This window comes from Leucopleurus acutus (genome assembly GCF_964270905.1).
Source record: "Leucopleurus acutus genome assembly, chromosome: 13".
Classification (NCBI taxonomy): domain Eukaryota; kingdom Metazoa; phylum Chordata; class Mammalia; order Artiodactyla; family Delphinidae; genus Leucopleurus; species Leucopleurus acutus.
The window spans coordinates 13,997,027-14,018,680 of record NC_139155.1 but is presented as its reverse complement, the minus strand read 5'-3'; the positions used below and the strand labels follow the sequence as shown (position 1 = coordinate 14,018,680).

The following is a 21,654-nucleotide window of genomic DNA, read 5'->3' as shown; positions in this document are numbered from 1 at the left end:
GGTGTACATAAACTTTTTTGAGACTTTTTCTACTTTGACAATGTAGAAGTAGCTGAGATATTTTCTAATGTAAAATAGTAAAATATTATTCATATTTTCTTCCACCAGAACACGAAGTTCCTTTACAGGAACGAAAAAATTACAAATCAAGTCCTGAAATTCAGGTGGGTAAATGACAGATCTAAAAGTATCTTCCATATGAAATGGTAGCACAAGTATTGAAGGAAGAAGACTTACAGTATTGTATCTGTCTTTTATTTATCTCTAGGAGCCAATCAAACCTCTTGAAAAGAGAGCTCTAAACTTCTTAGTCAATGAATTTTTATTGAAGAATAACTACAAGCTGACATCAATAACCTTTTCAGATGAAAATGATGATCAGGTACAATTTCTTTTCGGTTTTCATTTTTTTAATAAGCGACGATTTGTTTCCTTTTTAATTTATAATATACTTATTTTCTCTTTTATCTAGTTTCTTTAGTTTTTCGAAAAGTTATACATATTGTAAAATTCCATAAGGCTTCCCAGTCTAGTATTCTGTTGGCTTATAGATTTCCTCTTTCTACATAAAGACTTCTCATTCTTTCCAGGGAGCTTTTTACAACTCCCCTTATAACTATGTAATCTACTCATATTTCCATGTATTTATAAAATGTGCTTTTTTTTTAACTTTAAAACATTTACTTAGTAGTACAGATTAATGTGTACTTATAAATTCAGTTTAACTAAAACCTCTTCAGTAACACTATAATAATTAAGATGATAGATAACAGCATTTAAGAGAGAATATTTTGAATAAGAGAATATAAGTTGTGTCTCTGAATAGGAGCCAATCTTAGAACCTCATTATTTTACTGATAAAATCTTATAGGAAAAGAAATGATGTTTTGTTTAGTGTTATCTCGTAACTCTGGAATATTTTGACTTCTTAGTGCGAATAGGTCAGTTTGAATCTTGTACCTTAGTAAAGTAAATACCAAGGAGTGTATTGTATAGAAATCAGGAGGCTATCATTTTAAATCAGGTATATCCCACTGGTCCATAAACTATCCCATGGATCATTTAGCAAAAATAAAAGTAGCAAAAATAGAAGTTCTCTAAGGAAGATAGCAGTACAGTTGCTCCCTCAGTTATTGTAATGTATTTGGCAAAAACTAAATTTAATAAAATATATAGTTATTCTTTATTAAATGGTAGTTTTACTCAACTATATAAAAGATATTAAACTAATATTTACCTAATATAAATAATGTTATAATATACTGTGATTATATTTCAGGTTAATCATGTTTTATCACAAATTTAGGTTAATGATCAACTAAACAATGAATAAGAAATATGTTGAATATATGAGAAACATTGAGAGGCCAAAAAGAAGGCAGAAAAAGAAGAAAAAGGGAACAAAGAATAGATGGCACACACAGAAAACAATAGCAAGATGGCAGATTTAAAACCCAGCCATATCAATACTCACTTTAAATATAAATGATCTATCCTTCCAATTAAAAGGCAGAAATTACTGGAGATTTCAAGCTGGCTCTCTCAATAATTGATAGAATAAGGTAATAGAAAATCATTTAGGATATAGAACACTTGTGCTATGCTGTCAACTAACTTTACATAAGTAGAATTTATAAAACTTCATCTTTCAATAGCTGAATACATGTTTTCAAATACGTATGGGTCACTTATCAAAATAGATCATATTATATCTATTAAATAGATATAGGTGATAAAGCAAGTCAGTATTTAAGAGGATTTTAAATATTTCCAAATAACACATAAGTTAAAGAAGAAATCAAAAGGGAAATTATGAAGTATTTTGAGCTGAATGAAGATGAAAACAAAACCATCAAAATTTGCAGGATGTAGCTAAAGCTACAGGAAAGTTTATGACACCAAAATGTTTATAATATAAAAGAAGGAAGATTTCAAATTGATGAAAATCAGCTTCTACTTTAAGAAACTAGAAAAAGAAAACTAAGCAAAGCCCAAAGTAAGCAGAAGAAAGGAAATATTAAAAATGAGAGTGTAAATCAATGATATAGGCAACAGAAAACAATAGAGAAAAGCTAATAAAATAAAAAACTGAGTTTTTGAGGTTAATGAAATTGGAAAACCTCTAGCCTGACTCATTAGGAAAAAGAGAGAAGAAGCAAATTATCAAAATCTGGAATGAGCAGGTTATATCACTATAAATTTTACTTATTATATATATTTTAAATATATACCACTGGATTTCTTTTCTTTTTTAAAGTATTTATTTACTTATTTGTCTGCGCTGGGTCTTTAGTTGCAGCACGTGGAACCTTCATTGTCGCGTGCGGGCTCTTAGTTGCGGCATGCGGGATCTAGTTCCCTAACCAGGGAACAAACCCAGGACCCCTGCATTGGGAGCGCAGAGACTTAACCACTGGACCACCAGGGAAGTCCCTAAATTTTACTCATATTAAAAGGATAAAATGGGAATGTTATGAGCAACTTTTCTTGAAAGAAGATAATTGCCAAAGCTCATTCAAGAAGAAACAGATTTGAGGAACTTTGTATTTATTAAAGAAATTGAATTTGTACTTAAAAACCTTCTAACAAAGAAAACTCTAGGTCTAGATAACTTCACTTGTAAAATCTACCAGGCATTTAAGGAAGAAGTAATACCGCTTCTCCACAAACTCTTCTAGAAACTGAAGAGAAGGGAATACTTCCAAACTCATTCTATGAGACCAGAATAATTCTGATATCAAAGTCAGATAAAAAACATTGCAAACAAAGAAAATACAGGGTCATTTTCCTTGTGAATTAGGTGCAGAAATTCTATATAATTCTATATTTTACTATATCAAATCCAATAATATGTAAAAATGCTAATACATCATGACCAAATGGTTTATCCAAGGAATGCAAGGTTGATTTAATCCAAAAATCAGTCACTGTAATTCACCATTTTAAGAAACTTTTTAAAAGAGAAAAAAATCATATCTCAGAAGAAAGCATTTGACATAACATGCATTTCCCATAAAAACTTTAAAGAAATTAGGAATTATGAGGAATTTCCTCAATCTCATAAAAGATATTTACAGAAAAACTATCACTAACATCATGCTTAATGATAAAAGATAAGGAATAAAACAAGGATATCTGTTCTCACTACTTCTACTGAACATCATACTGAAGCTTCTAGCCAACACAAGGCAAGAAAAAGAAATAAAAGGCACACATTTTGGAAAAGAAGAAATAAAACTTTAAATTCACTGGTAACATGATTGTATATGTAGAAAATCCTGTGGACTACATAAAAAAAATACTATAGGGACTTCCTGGCGGTCCAGTGGTTAAGACTCCACACTTCCACTGCAGGGGGTGTGGGTTCAATCCCTGCTCGGGGAACTAAGATGCTGCATGCCACGTGGCAGGGCCAAAAAAAAAAAGATACTATAGCTAATACATGATGTTAGCAAAGTTGTAAGATACAAGATCAGTAAACAAAAGTGAATCATATTTCTGTATACTAGCAACAAATAAACAATGAACTTTTAAAGATACCATTTACAAAAGTATCAAAAAATAGGAAATACTTAGGGATAAATCTGATAAAGGATTATACACTAAAAACTATTATACATGCTGAGAGAAAGTAAAGAAGACATAAATGAGGAGATACATTGTGCTCATAAATCAGAAGATTCAATATTGTCAGAGTGTCAGTTTCAGCAAATTGATTTGTATTTTCAGTGCAATCCCAATCAAAATCTCACCAGCGTTTTTTGTAGAGATTAATTAGTTTATTCTAAAATTCATATGGAAATAACATAGTATAGCCAAAACAACTTTAATAAAGAAGAACAAAATTGGGGGACTTCAGCTACCTGACTTCAAGATATTGTAGTTTAGACAGTATCTTCTTGGCATAAAGGTAGACAAATAGATCAATAGAACATAATAGAGAGTCAAGAGATTAATTTATGCATAGATGATCTTTTGATGTCTGACAGAATGCAAAGTAAATTTCATTCAGAAAGGGCAGTCTTTTTTATAATTGGTACTGGAACATTTTGATATCTGTAGACCTCCAAAAATGAATTTCAAACCATACCTCACACCATCTACAAAAATTAATTCAAATGGATCATAGCTTTAACTTCTAAAACCATAAGGCTCCTAGAAGAAAACATGGAAAAAATTCATTGCAACCTTGGAAGGTGGGCCAAGATTTCTTATATATGACACCAAAAGTATGGTGTTCTTCAGCAAAATTGTTCTCATCAAAATCAATAACTTCTGCTCTTTGAGAGCCACTCTAAGCAAATGAAAAGGTAAGCCATAGATTGGGTGAAATATTTGCAAGTAACATATATGATAAAGGACTTTATCCAGAATATTTAAAGAACTCTCTAAACTGAATAATAAGAAAACAGCCCAATTTTTAAAAGCATGGACAAAAAAATTTAAACAGATACTTCAACAGAGAACATATATGGATGGCAAATAAGCACATGAAAAAGGTGCTCAGCATCTTTAGTCATTAGGAAAATGCAAATTAAGTCACAATGAGAATACCATAACACTTAATAGAATGTCTGAGACTGTACCAAGTCTTGGCAAAGATGTGGAGTAACTAGAAATCTCATCTTTGCTAGTGAGAATGCAAACTGGTACAGTCACTTTGGAACACTTTTTGGCAGTTTCTTTAAAAAGTTAAAACCTTCACCAACTATATGACCTGGTCATTCCATTCATGGATATTAAAATCCAAGAGAAATGAAAGCATATGTTCATACAAAGACTCCTTCACAATGTTCACAGCAGCTTTATTTATGGTAGCTAAAAATCAGGGTAACAACCCAAATATACAAGAGCAGGTGGTTGAATAAAACATTTTAATATATCCTTATAGTAGAATACTACACAGCAACAAAAAGGAACGAACTGCTGACAGATACAACAACACAGATCAGTCTGAAAATCCTTAATCATTAATTTGGGTGAAAAAAAACAGACAAATATAGTACTTGCTGTATGAATTTATAAAAAATTCTAAGAAATGTAAACTATTATACAGTGACAGAAAACAGGTCAGTATTTGCCTAGGAACAGGGCACCTGTGAGGAATAAGAGGGAAGGATTACAAAGGGGCCAAGAGAACTTTTGGGAGTGAACAAGTTCATCTTGTTGATTGTGGTGATTTATTCAGGGGTACACACAGATGTCAAAACTTATCAAATTGTACATTTTAAATTAGCTCGTGGATTTAAATCATGCAGTTTATTGTGTATTAATTATATACCTCAGTAAAGTTGTTTTTTATGAAAGGCAGTGGAAATGCTCATCAATAACCTGTTCTTTAACCATTAGACAACATTTAGTGCTAATTTCAAATGACCTAAAAGCAGAGCTATATAGAGCCCTCACTCTCCTCATGTTTAGTCTCTAGATAAAGTGTAAAACTTTTTGCCCTGTTTTATTTTTGATCATATACCCTGATTTTACCCTCTTAGTGGCACTTATCATTACCTGCAATTATCTCTTGTCTCCCTGACTAGACTATAAGTTTCTTGAGGCTAAAAGAAACTCTTGTTCATCTCTGTATCTGCAAGTATAGTAAAACTCCGTAAATATTTATTGATAGTTTTCTCATATTTTTATCTGCATGCAATCATTGTCTTACTGTTCTTTGCTTCCCTCCTACCAGTTCTTTTATGATTTTTTACTTTCTATCCTTTCTTTCTGTTGTGCTATGTGAATTTTTTTTTTTTTTTGTAAATAAGCGTTCTGTGTATTTTCAACTTCTCTCAGAATATCCTTTTTGCTTTAAATAACACTTGTCTCTTAACTGAGGACGCTGTTTCCCCTATTTTCCAAGTACGAGATGGTGGTGCCTCTCACACGCTAGAACCAGGATGTTTTCTCCCAGGGTGTTTTCTCCCAGGATGTTTTCTCAATTGGAACATACACTTTGACATTACAATAAAATTATGATTATGTTGAATTTTCAAGATATTAGCAATAAGGGGACTTCCCCAGTGGTCCAGTGGTAAAGAATCCTCCTTCCAGTGCAGGGGACGTGGGTTTGATCCCTGCTCAGGGAACTAAGATCCCACATGCCGCGAGGCAACTAAGCCCACGTACCACAACTACTGAGCCTGCATGCCACAAACTAAAGAGCCCATGCACTCTGGAGCCCGCACGCCACAACTAGAGAGAGAAAAAAACTGCACACCACAACTAGAGAGAAGCCCAAGCACCAAAATGAAGAGCCCGTGTGCCACAATGGAAGATCCCACATGCCGCACTAAGGCCTGATGCAGCCAAAAAAAAAAAAAGAAGGATATTAGCAATAAGGAAAAGATAAATTTCAGGGGAGTAGCTTCAAGATGGCAGAAGAGTAAGACACAGAGACCACCCTCCTCCCCACAAATACATCAGAAATACATCTACATGTGGAACAACCCCTACAGAACACCTACTGAATGCTGGCACAAGACCTCAGACTTCCCAAAAGGCAAGAAACTCCCCACGTACCAGGGTAGGGCAAAAGAAAAAAGAGACAAAAGAATAGGGAAGGGACCTGCACCAGTGGGAGGGAGCTGTGAAGGAGGAAAGGTTTCCACACACTAGGAAGGCCCTTCACAGGCAGAGACTGTGGATGGCGGAGGGGGGGATGCTTCAGGAGCCACGGAGGAGAGCACAGCAACTGGGGTGCGGAGGGCAAAGCAGAGAGATTCCCGCACAGAGGATCGGTGCCAACCAGCACTCACCAGCCCGAGAGGCTTGTCTGCTTACCTGCCGGGGAGGGCGGGGACTGGGAGCTGAGGCTCGGGCTTCGGTCGGAGCGCAGGGAGAGGACTGGGGTTGGCGGCGTGAACACAGCCTGCAGGGGGTTAGTGCGCCACAGCTAGCTGGGAGGGAGTCCGGGGAAAAGTCTGGACCTGCCGAAGAGGCAAGAGACTTTTTCTTGCCTCTTTGTTTCCTGGTGCGGGAGGAGAGGGGATTAAGACCGCTGCTTAAGGGAGCTCCAGAGACGGGCGCGAGCCGCGGCTAAAAGCGCGGACCCCAGAGACGGGAATGGAAAGCTAAGGCTGCTGCTGCCGCCACCAAGAAGCCTGTGTGCGAGCACAGGTCACTCTCCACACCTCCCCTCCCAGGAGCCTGTGCAACCCGCCACTGCCGGGGTCCCATGATCCAGGGACAACTTCCCCAGGAGGACGCATGGCGCACCTCAGACTGCTGCAATGTCACATCGTCCGCTGCCACTGCAGGCTCGCCCCACATTCGTACCCCTCCCTCCCCCCAGCCTGAGTGAGCCAGAGCCCCTGAATCAGCTGCTCCTTTAACGCCATCCTGTCTGAGCAAAGAACAGACGCCCTCAGGCAACCTACACACAGAGGCGGGTCCAAATCCAAATCTGAACCCTGGGAACTGTGCGAAAAAAGAAGAGAAAGGAAAATTTCTCCCAGCAGCCTCAGGAGCAGCAGATTAAATCTCCACAATCAACTTGATGTACCCTGCATCTGTGGAATGCCTGAATAGACAATGAATCATCCCAAATTAAGGAGGTGGACTTTGGGGGCAATGATACATTTTATTTTCCCTTTTTCTCTTTTTGTGAATGTGTATGTGGATGCTTCTGTGTGATTTTGTCTGTATAGCTTTGCTTTTACCATTTGTCCTAGGGTTCTGTTTGTCTGTTTTTTTGTTGTTTTTTTATTACTTTTCAAAAATTTTTCCTTAATAATTATTTTTTATTATAATAACTTAATTTTATTTCACTTTACTTTATTTTATTTTATCTTCTTTCTTTCTTTCTTTCTTTTCTCCTGTTTATTCTGAGCTGTGTGGATGACAGGCTCTTGGTGCTCCAGCCAGGCGTCAGGGCTGTGCGTCGGAGGTGGGACAGCCAAAGTCAGGACACTGGTCTACAAGAGACCTCCCAGCTCAGAGATCTCACAGAGATCTCCATCTTAACGCCAAGACCCAGCTTCACTCAACGACCAGCAAGCTACAGTGCTGTACACCCTGTGCCAAATAACTAGCAACACAGGAACACAAACCCATCCATTAGCAGAGAGACTGCCTAAAATTATAATAAGGCCACAGACACCCCAAAACACACCACCAGACGTGGACCTGCCCACCAGAAAGACAAGATCCAGGCTGACCCACCAGAACACAGGCACTAGTCCCCTCCACCAGGAGGCCTACACAACCCACTGAACCAACCTTAGCCACTGGGGACAGACACCAGAAACAATGGGAACTACGAGCCTGCAGCCTGTGAAAAGGAGACCCCAAACACAGTAAGTGAAGCCAAATGAGAAGACAGAGAAACAAACAGCAGATGAAGGAGCAAGGCAAAACCCACCAGACCTAACAAATGAAGAGGAAATAGGCAGTCTACCTGAAAAAGAATTCAGAATAATGATAGTAAAGATGATCCAAAGTCTCAGAAATAGAATGGAGAAAATACAAGAAACGTTTAACAAGGACCTAGAAGAACTAAAGAGCAAACAGACAGTGATGAACAACACAATAAATGAAATTAAAAGTTCTCTAGAAGGGATCAATAGCAAAATAAATGAAGCAGAAGAACAGATAAGTGACCTAGAAGATGAAATAGTGGAAATAAGTACTGCAGAGCAGAATAAAGAAAAAAGAATGAAAAGAATTGAGAACATTGTCAGAGACCTCTGGGACAACATTAAACACACCAACATTCGAATTATAGGGGTCCCAAAAGAAGAAGAGAAAAAGAAAGGGACTGAGAAAATATTTGAAGAGATTATGTTGAAAACTTCCCTAATATGGGAAAGGAAATAGTCAAGTCCAGGAAGCACAGAGAGTCCCATACAGGATAAACCCAAGGAGAACCATGCCAAGACACATATTAATCAAACTATCAGGGCTTCTCTGGTGGCGCAGTGGTTGACAACCCACCTGCCGATGCAGGGGATGTGGGTTCGTGCCCCGGTCTGGGAGGATCCCTCATGCCGCAGAGGGGCTGGGCCCATGAGCCATGGCTGCTGAGCCTGTGCGTCTGGAGCCTGTGCTCTGCAACGGGAGAGGTCACAGCAGTGAGAGGCCTGCATGCCGCCAAAAAAAAAAAAAAAATTAAAATTAAATACAAAGGTAAAATATTAAAAGCAGCAAGGGAAAAACAACAAATAACACACAAGGGAATCCCCATAAGGTTAACTGCTGATCTTTAAGCAGAAACTCTGCAAGCCAGAAGGGAGTGGCAGGACATATTTAAAGTGATGAAGGAGAAAAACCTACAACCAACGTTACTCTACCCAGCAAGGATCTCATTCAGATTTGACAGCGAAATTAAAAGCTTTACAGACAAGCATACGCTAAGAGAATTCAGCACCACCAAACCAGATTTACAACAAATACTAAAGGAACTTCTCTAGGCAGGAAACACAAGAAAAGGAAAAGACCTACAATAACAAACCCAAAACAATTACGAAAATGGTAATAGGAACATACATACCAATGATTACCTTAAATAGAATGGTTTAAATGCTCCAGCCAAAAGACATGGACTGGCTGAATGCATAAAAAACAAGATCCATATATATGCTGTCTACAAGAGACCCACTTCATACCTAGGGACACATACAGACTGAAAGTGAGGGGATAGAAAAAGATATTCCATGCTAATGGAAATCAAAAGAAAGCTGGAGAAGCAATTCTCATACCAGACAAAATAAACTTTAAAACAAAGACTATTACAAGAGACAAAGAAGGACAGTACATAATGATCAAGGGATCAATCCAAGAAGAAGATATAACAACTGTAAATATTTATGCACCCAGCACAGGAGCAGCACAATTCATAAGGCAAATACTAACAGCCATAAAAGGGGAAATCGACTGTAACATAATCATAGTAGGGGACTTTAACACCCCACTTCACCAATGGACAGATCATCCAAAATGAAAATAAATAAGGAAACACAAGCTTTAAATGATACATTAAACAAGATGGACTTAATTGATATTTAGAGGACATTCCATCCAAAAGCAACAGAATACACATTCTTTTTATGTGCTCATGGAACATTCTCCAGGATAGATCATATCTTGGGTCACAAATCAAGCCTTGGTAAATTTAAGGAAATTGAAATCGTATCAAGTATCTTTTCTGACCACAACGCTATGAGACTAGGTATCAATTACAGGAAAAAATCTGTAAAAATACAAACACATGGAGGCTAAACAATACACTACTTAATAGCCAAGAGATCACTGAAGAAATTAAAGAGGAAATCAAAAATACCTAGAAACAAATGACAATGAAAACACAGCGACCCAAAACCTTTGGGATGCAGCAAAAGCAGTTCTAAGAGGGAAGTTTATAGCAATACAATCGTACCTCAAGAAACAAGAAACAACTCAAGTAAACAACCTTACCTTACACCTAAAGCAATTAGAGAAAGAAGAACAAAAAAACCCCAAAGTTAGCAAAAGGAAAGAAATCATAACGATCAGATCAGAAATAAATGAAAAAGAAATGAAGGAAACCATAGCAAAGATCAATAAAACTAAAAGCTGGTTCTTTGAGAAGATAAACAAAATTCATAAGCCATTAGCCAGACTCATCAAGAAAAAAAGGGAGAAGGCTCAAATCAATAGAATTAGAAATAAAAAAGGAGAAGGAACAACTGACTGCAGAAACACAAAGGATCATGAGAGATTACTACAAGCAACTGTATGTCAATCAAATGGACAGCCTGGAAGAAAAGGACAAATTCTTAGAAATGCACAATGTGCTGAGACTGAACCAGGAGAAATAGAAAATAGAACAGACCAATCAGAAGCACTGAAATTGAAACTGTGATTAAAAATCTTCCAACAAACAAAAGCCCGGAACCAGATGGCTTCACAGGCGAATCTATCAAACATTTAGAGAAGAGCTAACACCTATCCTTCTCAAACTCTTCCAAAATAGAGCAGAGGGAGGTACACTCCCAAACTCATTCTACGAGGTCACCATCACCGTGATACCAAAACCACACAAAGATGTCTCAAAGAAAGAAAACTACAGGCCAATATCACTGATGAACATAGATGCAAAAATCCTCAACACAATACTAGCAAACAGAATCCAGCAGCACATTAAAAGGATCATACACCATGATCAAGTGGGGTTTATCCCAGGAATGCAAGGATTCTTCAGTATACGCAAATTAATCAGTGTGATACGCCATATTAACAAATTGAAGGAGAAAAACCATATGATCATCTCAATAGATGCAGAGAAAGCTTTCGACAAAATTCAACACCTATGTATGATAAAAACCCTCCAGAAAGTAGGCATAGAGAGAACTTACTTCAACATAATAAAGGCCATATATGACAAATACACAGCCAACATCATCCTCAATGGTGAAAAATTGAAACCCCTTCCGTTAAGATCAGGAACAAGACAAGTTGCCCACTCTCACCACTCTTATTCAACATAGTTTTGGAACTTTTAGCCACAGCAATCAGAGAAGAAAAAGAAATAAATGGAATCCAAATTGGAAAAGAAGAAGTAAAGCTGTCACTGTTTGCAGATGACATGATACTATACATAGAGAATCCTAAAGATGCTACCAGAAAACTACTGGAGCTAATCAATGAATTTGGTAAAGTAGCAGGATACAAAATTAATGCACAGAAATCTCTTGCATTCCTGTACACTAATAATGAAAAATGTGAAAGTGAAATTAAGAAAACACTCCCATTTTACCATTGCAACAAAAAGAATAAAATATCTAGGAATAAACCTACCTAAGGAGACAGAAGATCTGTATGCAGAAAATTATAAGACACTGATGAAAGAAATGAAAGGTGATACACCCAGATGGAGAGATATACCATTCTCTTGGATTGGAAGAATCAATATTGTGAAAATGACTATACTACCCAAAGCAACTTACAAATTCAATGGAATCCCTATCAAATTACCAATGGCATTTTTTACGGAACTAGAACAAAAAATCTTAAAATTTGTTTGGAGACACAAAAGACCCTGAATAGCCAAAGCGGTCTTTAGGGAAGAATACGGAGCGGGAGGAATCAGGCTGTCTGACTTCACACTATACTACAAAGCTACAGTAATCAAGACAATATGGTACTGCCACAAAAACAGAAATATAGATCAATGGAAAAGGATAGAAAGCCCAGAGATAAACTCACATATCTATGGTCAACTAATCTATGACAAAGGAGGCAAGGGTATACAATGGAGAAAAGATAGTCTCTTCAATTAGTGGTGCTGGGAAAACTGGACAGCTACATGTAAAAGAATGAAATTAGAACATTCCCTAACACCATACACAAAAATAAATTCAAAATGGATTAGAGACCTTAACGTAAGACCGGACACTACAAAACTCTTAGAGGAAAACATAGGAAGAACAGTCTTTGACATAAATCACAGCAAGATCTTTTTTGATCCATCTCATAGAGTAATGGAAATAAAAAAAAAATAAACAAATGGGACCTAATGAAACTTAAAAGCTTTTGCACAGCAAAGGAAACTACAAACAAGACGAAAAGGCAACTCTTAGAATGGGAGAAAATATTTGCAAACGAATCAATGGACAAAGGATTAATTTCCAAATAATATAAACAGCTCATGGAGCTCAATATTAAAAAAACAACCCAATCCAAAAATGTGCAGAAGACCTAAATAGACATTTCTCCAAAGAAGATATACAGATTGCCAACACATGAAAGAATGCTCAACATTATTAATCATTAGAGAAATGCAAATCAAAACTACAATGAGATAGCATCTCACACCAGTCAGAATGGCCATCATCAAAAAATCTACAAACAATAAATGCTGGAGAGGGTGTGGAGAAAAGGGCACCCTCTTGCACTGTTGGTGGGAATGTAAATTGCTACAGCCACTATGGAGAACCGTATGGAGGTTCCTTAAGAAACTAAAAATAGAACTACCATACAACCCAGCAATCCCACTACTGGGCATATACCCTGAGAATACCATAATTCAAAAAGAGTCATGTACCACAGTGTTCATTGCAGCTCTATTTACAATAGCCAGGACATGGAGGCAACCTAAGTGTCCATCAACAGATGAATTGATAAAGAAAATGTGGCACATATATACAGTGGAATATTATTCAGCCATAAGAAGAAACAAAATTGAGTTAGTTGTAGTGAGGTGGATGGACCTAGAGTCTGTCATACAGAGTGAGGTAAGTCAGAAAGAGAAAAACAAATACCGTATGCTAACACATATATATGGAATCTAAAAAAAAAAAAAAATTGTCATGAAGAATCCGGGGACAAGGCAGGAATAAAGACGCAGACCTACTAGAGCTTGGACTTGAGGATCCGCAGAGGGGGTCGGGTAAGCTGGGACAAAGAGAGTGGCATGGACATATATACACTACCAAATGTAAAATAGATTGCTAGTGGGAAGCAGCTGCATAGCACAGGGAGATCAGCTCGGTGCTTTGTGACCACCCAGAGGGGTGGGATAGGGAGGGTGGGAGGGAGGGAGACACAAGAGGGAAGAGATATGGGGACATATGTATAGGTATAACTGATTCACTTTGTTATAAAGCAGAAACTGACACACCATTTTAAAGCAATTATACTCCAATAAAGTTGTTAAAAAAAAGATAAATTTCAAAAATGCAAGCTAAAACTGCCACATAGATTTTTTGTGTATTATTATTTTTTTATCTTTTAGGATTTTGAACTATGGGATGATGTAGGATTAAACATTCCAAAACCTCCAGACTTATTGCAACTCTACCGAGATTTTGGAAATCATCAAGTGACTGGGAAAGATCTTGTGGATGTGGCCAGTGGTGTAGAAGAAGAGGAATTAGAGGCTCTGACACCAATTTTAGGCAACCTTCCTCCAACCCTTGAAACTCCTGCTGCTGTAGAGGTGAGAGGTGTTAACTAAGTAATCCAGTCCACAAAAAGTGTTTAAACTGCATAAAAGCATACTATGAGATCTTGAGTTTCTGTTTTTCTCCCATTTTGATTTTAGAACTCCTTGCTAGTAAAGAAATTAGAAGATAAAATTAGTTTATTAAATAGTGAGAAATGGTCTTTGATGGAACAAATCAGAAGACTTGAAAGGTTAGTACTTAATCATTATTTCCAAAAAACCTCTTAAAGTTTTTAAAGAAATTGACAGATTATATAAATATATAAAATAACATTTCAGTTGTAAGACATAATTTTTCATATCCTAATACTTCTGGAAAAAAGTCTTAGTTGCTTATATACTTAAAGTGTCCTTTTTCCCCAAAAAAGTTGTCCTGGTAATAATCATGTAATTGCATATGTCTTGGAACCAAGAAATAAGATATTTTTTATTTTCTCCAAGTTGTATCAGTAGTAATAAAATAGCTTTTCACATTAGTGTTGTACATATTTCCCATTCATTATTTCATTTAATTCTTAATTCTGTAGAATTTCCCCCATTTTGCAAATGAAGAATGTTAAGTGCTAATCCAAAGCATAGTTTATAAAACCATTTTTATGCTTTATAAGTGTTTGTAGCTGCACTTCTAGGTATATGAAGCATCAGTGTATATGGTGCAGAAGAGATTAATCAGTTGCCAAACCACTTTCTATTAATATGTTATACTTTTAAACCATTAAACCCATTATGAGGTTTATGCTATTGCTAAAGTTTTAAAAAATACAGTTATTCTCTGATAATTTCTCTTCCTTTCTACAGTGAAATGGACTTCCTCAAAAATGAACACTTTGCCAGCCCTGTAGTTTGTGACTCTGTTCAGCCTTCTTTGGATCAGTCTCCCCACAAGGACTCTGAAGACAGTGGACAGAATTCAGTTATAAATAGTTCAGACATGGGAGAAAACAAGGATATCCATCTTTCAAAATCAGATGAAATTGATTCCACTATTCCTAAAGAGAATTTCCCACGTTCTTTCCCCAGGAGAGAAAGAGAAGGAATGCCATCTTCTTCTCCATCAAATAAAAGCACAGTCCATTTTGATAAACCCAATAGGTTAGTATGCATCCTGTGTTTTGAAATGCATCTTTCAGCTATTTAGAACATTGTCAAATAGAAGAGTTTCAGTTCTTATTTTGCAGATCAGATGTATGAATTTTTATGTTTGGCATGAACTTAACACATAGCAAAGTCCATGTCACCAAAAAAAAAAAAAAAAAAAAAAAATCACAAGTAATTACTAAGTTAAATTGTATTAACAAGGAATAGACCATAAAGGAGATAGGTCCTATCTTAGCCAAGTACTTAAACCCATAAGTAATATGTATGTTTTATGTGCTGTATTTTACCCAGTGCTTTTTACCTTTTCTGTATTCTACAGTCATTATCAGACTCAGGAGAAGGTTTTGGTACTGAATAGTTGCCTGTACTAAAGAGGGGATTAGCTATTAATCTTAGGCCTTTTTCCTGTGTCTGCTTCCATTACTAATATTGTATCATTAATATTCTCTTAATTCATTTGGTTTTTATTGGATTGCAGTGATTGAACTCAGATGACAAAAGCATGGTCCCTTGCCCATCATGATTATGTTTTCTAGTAGAGGAGACAAAATGTGTTTAAAATTATTTACATTTTAATGTGAAAAATGTTAAGAAAGGAACATTTACTGAGTTCTTTTTTATATGTCAGGCACAGTTCTACACGCTTTACGTATACTAACTTAGTTAATCCTCACAAATTACCCTATGGTGCATTCTGAGCCACAAAGCCATGCTTCCTCCTCCTCCTATTAAATGGAGGAATATTATACCAAGTGTTGGGATGTAATAGGAAAGCATGACTAATTTGTTTTAGACTTAAAGGTACTCATTATTAGTGAGAAGTATTTGATTTTTTTTTTCCCAAGCAAATCTTTCCACTCATGTGCCACAACTTTCTGTGTACCTGCTTAAGTGTGTGTGTGTGTGTGTGTGTATTTTTAGGTATTATGGGGGTTGAAATAGACACAGCCCAATCCTCAAAGTGCATTTAATTAAATATGGTTAAGATACAGTTATAAAAATGATATTCAATAACAGTGGCATTCGTAATAGTTCTTACTGTTTAGGAGTACTTCCATATATCTCCTTTGATACACCAAAGCCACTCTCTGGAGAAAGATGACTGTTAAATTTCTTCAACTAATTTTTTTAGCTCTTAACTATATGTCAGGCAGTCTTAACGAGGAGTATAATGGTAACCAAACATATGGTCATCCCTTCAGTTACAAACCTTACAGTATGAGAGAGGCCGACAGATAATTATTATAAGTACGAAGAGTAGTAATATAAGAGAAGTTCACCTTGCTTTGGGAACACACAATCAGGGCACCTAACCTAGGCATCAGAGCAGGAAAGATTTCAGGGAAGAAGTATTATCTAACTTTAGACCTGATGACTAAGTAGTAGTTAACCAGACAAAGAAATAAGACAAACTCTTCCCACTAAGAGAGAACAGCATGTGCAGGGAGAACACTGTGCACTTTGCGAGCTAAGAAGAATTTATTAAGGTTGAAGCAAAGAATGCAAGTGAGAAGAATGACAGATGAAGTTGGAGAATTAAGCAAAGACTAAGTCATATAAGTCGTGTTAACTCATTTTAGAGAGTTGGGACGTGATGGCATCTAAGTTTTAGAAAGAGTCCTCTAGGGTAGAGGTAATTGGAGGGTAGCAAGACTGGAAGAAAGGAGACTAGTAGGATATCTATTGGAAGAATCCAAGTAAGAAATGATTGAATTTCCTGTATTAGAAAGAAGTGGATAGATTTACAAGATAGTTAGAAAGTAAAAGATTGATTGGATTAGGAGATTAAAAGAAGGGGAGGGATAAAGGCTTTCTGGCATAGGCAATTGGATGCATTATAGCTCTCTCCACTGAAAGATTATGGGAGGGGAAACATAACAAGCAAATAGGCTTAAGCTTTGGCACAGTAACTCCACAATGAGATGTTACTGGGGGCCACTTTGTGGTGTATACTAAATAACCTCTATTATGTAATTTTGGTATTAGCCCTTTTCTTTGTAGATAGAGCACATAAAGTACAACTCATAGTTACAATATTATGAATACTATTATGTAGAGACCAGTGTTGTTTTAAAAATATAAATGTTTTAACCTTTTTTATTAAACATAAATAGGCTAATATTTTCAATTACAAAAATACTTCCTTTGAGATATATCATGAATGTTGAACAAGCCTCTCCTTCATTTATCTTTAATTTTTAATTCTTTTACGTGGGTTTTTAACATTAAGGATTATCATTATCATTATATAGATCTGTAAAACTTCTCAGCAACATACCAGGTCAACCTTTGTCTCCACTGTTTACCTTTCTGGGATCATAGAGAATTAGGGAAGAAAAAAAAATCCTCATTTCAGGTTTTACAAACACTTTCTGTGGTCATTGACCTGCCATACCACTTCAGGTTTAATCCACTAACATTTATAAGTCATTCATTCCCATAACATCAAGCTCTTTTAAGATCAGCATCTATTGCTGATTTCTTTTCCCCAGTATAATTTTCCACTGAAGTGACCTTTAAGTCTTTTGTGGCTGAGATATTCAGTTAACATTTGTGGGTTAGGGTTCATGCAAGGATGGGAATTATAACCTGCAACTTACTTTCTCCTTAAATGCCAGTGGTAACTATTTGGTATTGTCCCATTTTCATTCAATATTTTCTTCTAGGAAGTTGTCTCCTGCTTTCCATCAAGCACTACTCTCTTTCTGTCGAATGTCAGCAGATAGTCGTTTAGGATCAGAGGTAAATTATACCAGATTCTTTCAAACTTTCTTAAAACATTCAGTTTTTCTTTTTAGCATCTTACCCAAAAATAATTGTGATAAGACTCTATTTCAAGTACAAATCTAGTATTTAAAATAATGCTCTAAGAAATAGTTCCTAAAATTTTAACTTTTAAGGAAAGTAGTTGATTATTTTTGTCTTTAGGTTAAAGCTTTGTTTAGTATTAGAGTGGCCTTTTACAGTCTAGTTTTAATTTGTTATGTCTACCGACATATGGTTATATGCCTCTCTATGATATAATTCAGAAAACCAAATCAAGTGTACATATTGTTTATAATTTCAGTTATTTTTAGATTACTCTACTTTTAATTTCATTTGGATTGTCTTTTTCCCCCCCCACCTTCATGCTTTATAGTCTAATAAGTTTGAACAAATATTTGTGATTCCAGAAATAACTGATAAGGTCCTGCTTCAGGGTCAGGGTGAGGGTATTATTTCAGCAGTTAACATGAAATTACATTAAAAAATACCTAACACACACTAAGCATTATGTTACATGTCATCTCATTTAATCTGCATTTTAATTTGCAAACTTACAAAGTAGGTAATATTAGTCTAATTTTCCAGATAAGGAAATTTTAGACAAGTCCCATAACTTTCCCAGTGTTAGACAGCTACCCAGGTCTATATGATTGTAAAGCCTAATTGCTAAGTATTTGCATTGGTATCAGGAGCTGAACAACCTACCTCTGCAAAGTGAATCTAAACTTAGGTTATTTAGTTGAATAAATCAAAAGTATTATTTCCTTTTGATGCCGACCAAAAGCTGTAAACTCAAATGTCTACAAAGAAACCAGGCAGGTCTCATAATATGATGAAGCAAGAGGGTAATAATAAGGAGTGGTGGGTACTGTAGTAAATTCGAACTTACATCCTTTGCCTAAATCTTCCAGGTGATTGCTTCTGTGTGTGTGTGAGGGCCCAAGGATAGTGCCATTGCTAGACTATATATCACCTTTGTGCAAATTAAAATGATACTCCTTACTTTTGGTGGATAAATACCTGGCGTGGCAGATGAATGCCTGTTGGATGTCAGCCCCACTTACCATTTAGGCTGATTCTCTGTGCAAGGCATAGCTGATAACAGTCTTTTTCAAGAGAAGCTGGGCATCTGGTTTTTTTTTTTTTTTTTTGGTTGTCTGTAATTTTCTTTTTTTTTTTTAACATCTTTATCGGAGTATAATTGCTTTACAATGGTGTGTTAGTTTCTGCTTTATAACAAAGTGAATCAGCTATACATATATATCCCCATATCTCCTCGCTCTTGCGTCTCCCTCCCACCCTCCCTATCCCACCCCTCTAGGTGGTCACAAAGCACGGAGCTGATCTCCGTGCTATGCAGCTGCTTCCCACTAGCTATCTGTTTTACATTTGATAGTGTATATATGTCCGTGCCACTCTCCCACTTCGTCCCAGCTTACCCTTCCCCCTCCCTGTGTCCTCAAGTCCATTCTCTACGTCTGTGTCTTTATTTCTGTCCTACCCCTAGGTTCGGATTGATTGTCTTTGATTTCAGAGTTTATTAGCTCTCAGATTTGTTTTCCTCAAGTCCTTTGTAATTGTTGTTGCAGGCTTATCTTCAGAGGGTTTTTTTCTTTTTTTCTCCTATCTTTATACTCACTCCTCCCTTTCTAGCTGTTTTATGGTTGATTCCACTTCACCTCTTTTGGGCTTCTGTCCCACAATGTCATTAAGAATATGAAAGAGCTGGAGGATGGTTTGGATGCAATCTGGCAATCCCCATTGTAAGACTGGGTCAGCCCCCTTGGACTTCCCTTGCATGCAGCTTCATTATACAAACTACTCTCACCTTAGGCAAAACCTGTAGCTTTGTGGGCACCTTTTCCCCAAGAACAAAATTAAAAACCATTGAAGCTGCCCCAGTCCTGTGTTATCCCTGTTTGTTCCCAGAACTGAAGGCTTGTAAGCCTCCCTGTCTTCACCCTTGCTTCTTAACAGTGTTTTAAATCCATTTCTGGTCTATAAAAATGTTTATCCCGTTAGGGATTACAGTTGTTCATATTGTTGTTTTTATCATCATCACCATAAATTGTAATTTTGGATGTGTGTTTGGAACAGAGGTGACAGGGTCCAAAACATAAACTTTAAGTACAATACCATCATGCACAGAAGTTCTCCAGTGTCATCATTTATTAATTCTTTGGTTTTCTAGGTGTCTCGGATTGCAGACAGTGAGAAAAGTGTTATGTTAATGCTGGGGCGCTGCCTGCCACACATTGTTCCTAATGTGCTGTTGGCAAAGAGAGAGGTGAGACACATAAAAGTATTTTCATTCCCCAGATCTCATCATGTGTCCATTTTTTGTCATTTTGAAGTTTAGTGTTATATTTTTATTTTGTTAAAGTCTATTACTTGCAATCATATTCTTACTTTTGTGCATGCATCTCTGCTCCTAGAGAATGGTTTTACACCTCTGTCAGGTGAGTTCAGTAAAACTGCATGGTATTCATGTTTTCCAATTTTGCTTAAAGCATCATTAGCTTTTGCAGCACTAACTATTACTGTAGGTCCATTTATGTGCCATGAACACTGTCTGTTTTTTACATTACCAGTTAACTAATTTATTTTATCTCTGCTCTTGATATGATATGCGTGATTTGTCTTCAGAAATAGACATGCTTTGTATTGAACATTCACAGGGACTAATAATGTAACTTTTCTTAAACGTAGTTACTTATTATTAATGTTAGTTTTATTGTATTTGTTTGACAGTAATTACACTTGTCTTAGGATGATAGGATAGTTATAATATTGTCTACAATAACTTTTGAAAGTACCTTTTTTGTTTTTCTTGTAGCTCACCTGTTATTGACAGATGCTTTAAATGTCCAAAATAGAGTAGCAAATTTATTTTAGTACACATTGCCTATGTTATAAGCCATAAATACTGTAGTAAGTTATTTTTAGAGTTATATTTAGCCAATAAAAGATTAATAAAAAGTTATCTGTAATCTCATTTAAATGACAGTGAATGATTTATTTGCAAACAAGCTTAATTATTTGAATTATTCAATTTATGAAATCAATTTTCAGTTCAGAAATTTTCTTTTAATGGGTTAAGAATATTTTAGAATGTGTCATAAAAGTTTCTTTTGTTATCCTCTTAATATTTACCACCAGTTTTAATCATAATTCACGGGACCTACAGTATGATAGGTACACAATGCATTGGCAAAACCCATGTAGAGCTTATCCTTAATTATCTGTTTAGCACAAGAAATTTGTACTGATCCTCAAGAAAATGTATGTGTAGAGCTTAAAAATTTTTTATACCTATAGGTATTTTTAATTTAAAAAAGATAAACATGACTGTTTTCTTGCTGATGGTTTTATTTTACCTAATATTTAAAAATAGCTCTGAGACATTAATAAGTATGGAAATTTTTCTATGTCTTGAAGGATCAGTGTCCAATTTCAGATTGTTTTGCAGTTCTGCCTGGCAGAATGGTGTTTGAGCTTCTTTTCCTTTTTCAGCTTGTAACATAATCCATTGCAGTGCATTAATGTTTGCATCCCTTTTACTATGTTTCCTTAATATAATCTTTAAAATATCACAGAAACCTAATTGTTATGAGATGTAGTTTAAGCTTTTTTATTTGAATTTTCCCTTTTTTAATCATAAAAAACTACCACTAAAATCTGATTGTACTGCATGAAGTATTTATAAATTTGCATCATCAGTAATCAGTTATATATATATAAATATATATGTAAACATATTTATATATACACATATTTTATTTGTGGTATGATGTTTACTTTTTGGCTGATTTTAAGGTTTTTATATTTAAAAATATTTATATACTTATAATTTCATGAAGAATTGATCATTTATC

General features: G+C 35.9%; 1 protein-coding gene across 3 annotated transcripts in view; it reads left to right on the top strand.

Moving 5' to 3' along the window:
• The window catches only part of RELCH (RAB11 binding and LisH domain, coiled-coil and HEAT repeat containing), a 121,923-nt gene that overhangs the window by 27,063 nt on the left and 73,206 nt on the right, over positions 1 to 21,654 (top strand). For all 3 annotated transcript variants that reach the window (XR_014326703.1, XM_082853356.1, XM_082853355.1), the window contains exons 4-10: positions 109 to 164; positions 269 to 382; positions 13,706 to 13,909; positions 14,015 to 14,106; positions 14,714 to 15,007; positions 17,680 to 17,755; positions 19,971 to 20,066. Coding sequence is in view for 2 of the 3 variants with exons in the window: in XM_082853356.1 (XP_082709482.1) it covers positions 109 to 164; positions 269 to 382; positions 13,706 to 13,909; positions 14,015 to 14,106; positions 14,714 to 15,007; positions 17,680 to 17,755; positions 19,971 to 20,066 (932 nt within the window). In the remaining variant the exon portion in view is untranslated. The remainder of the gene's footprint in view (positions 1 to 108; positions 165 to 268; positions 383 to 13,705; positions 13,910 to 14,014; positions 14,107 to 14,713; positions 15,008 to 17,679; positions 17,756 to 19,970; positions 20,067 to 21,654) is intronic.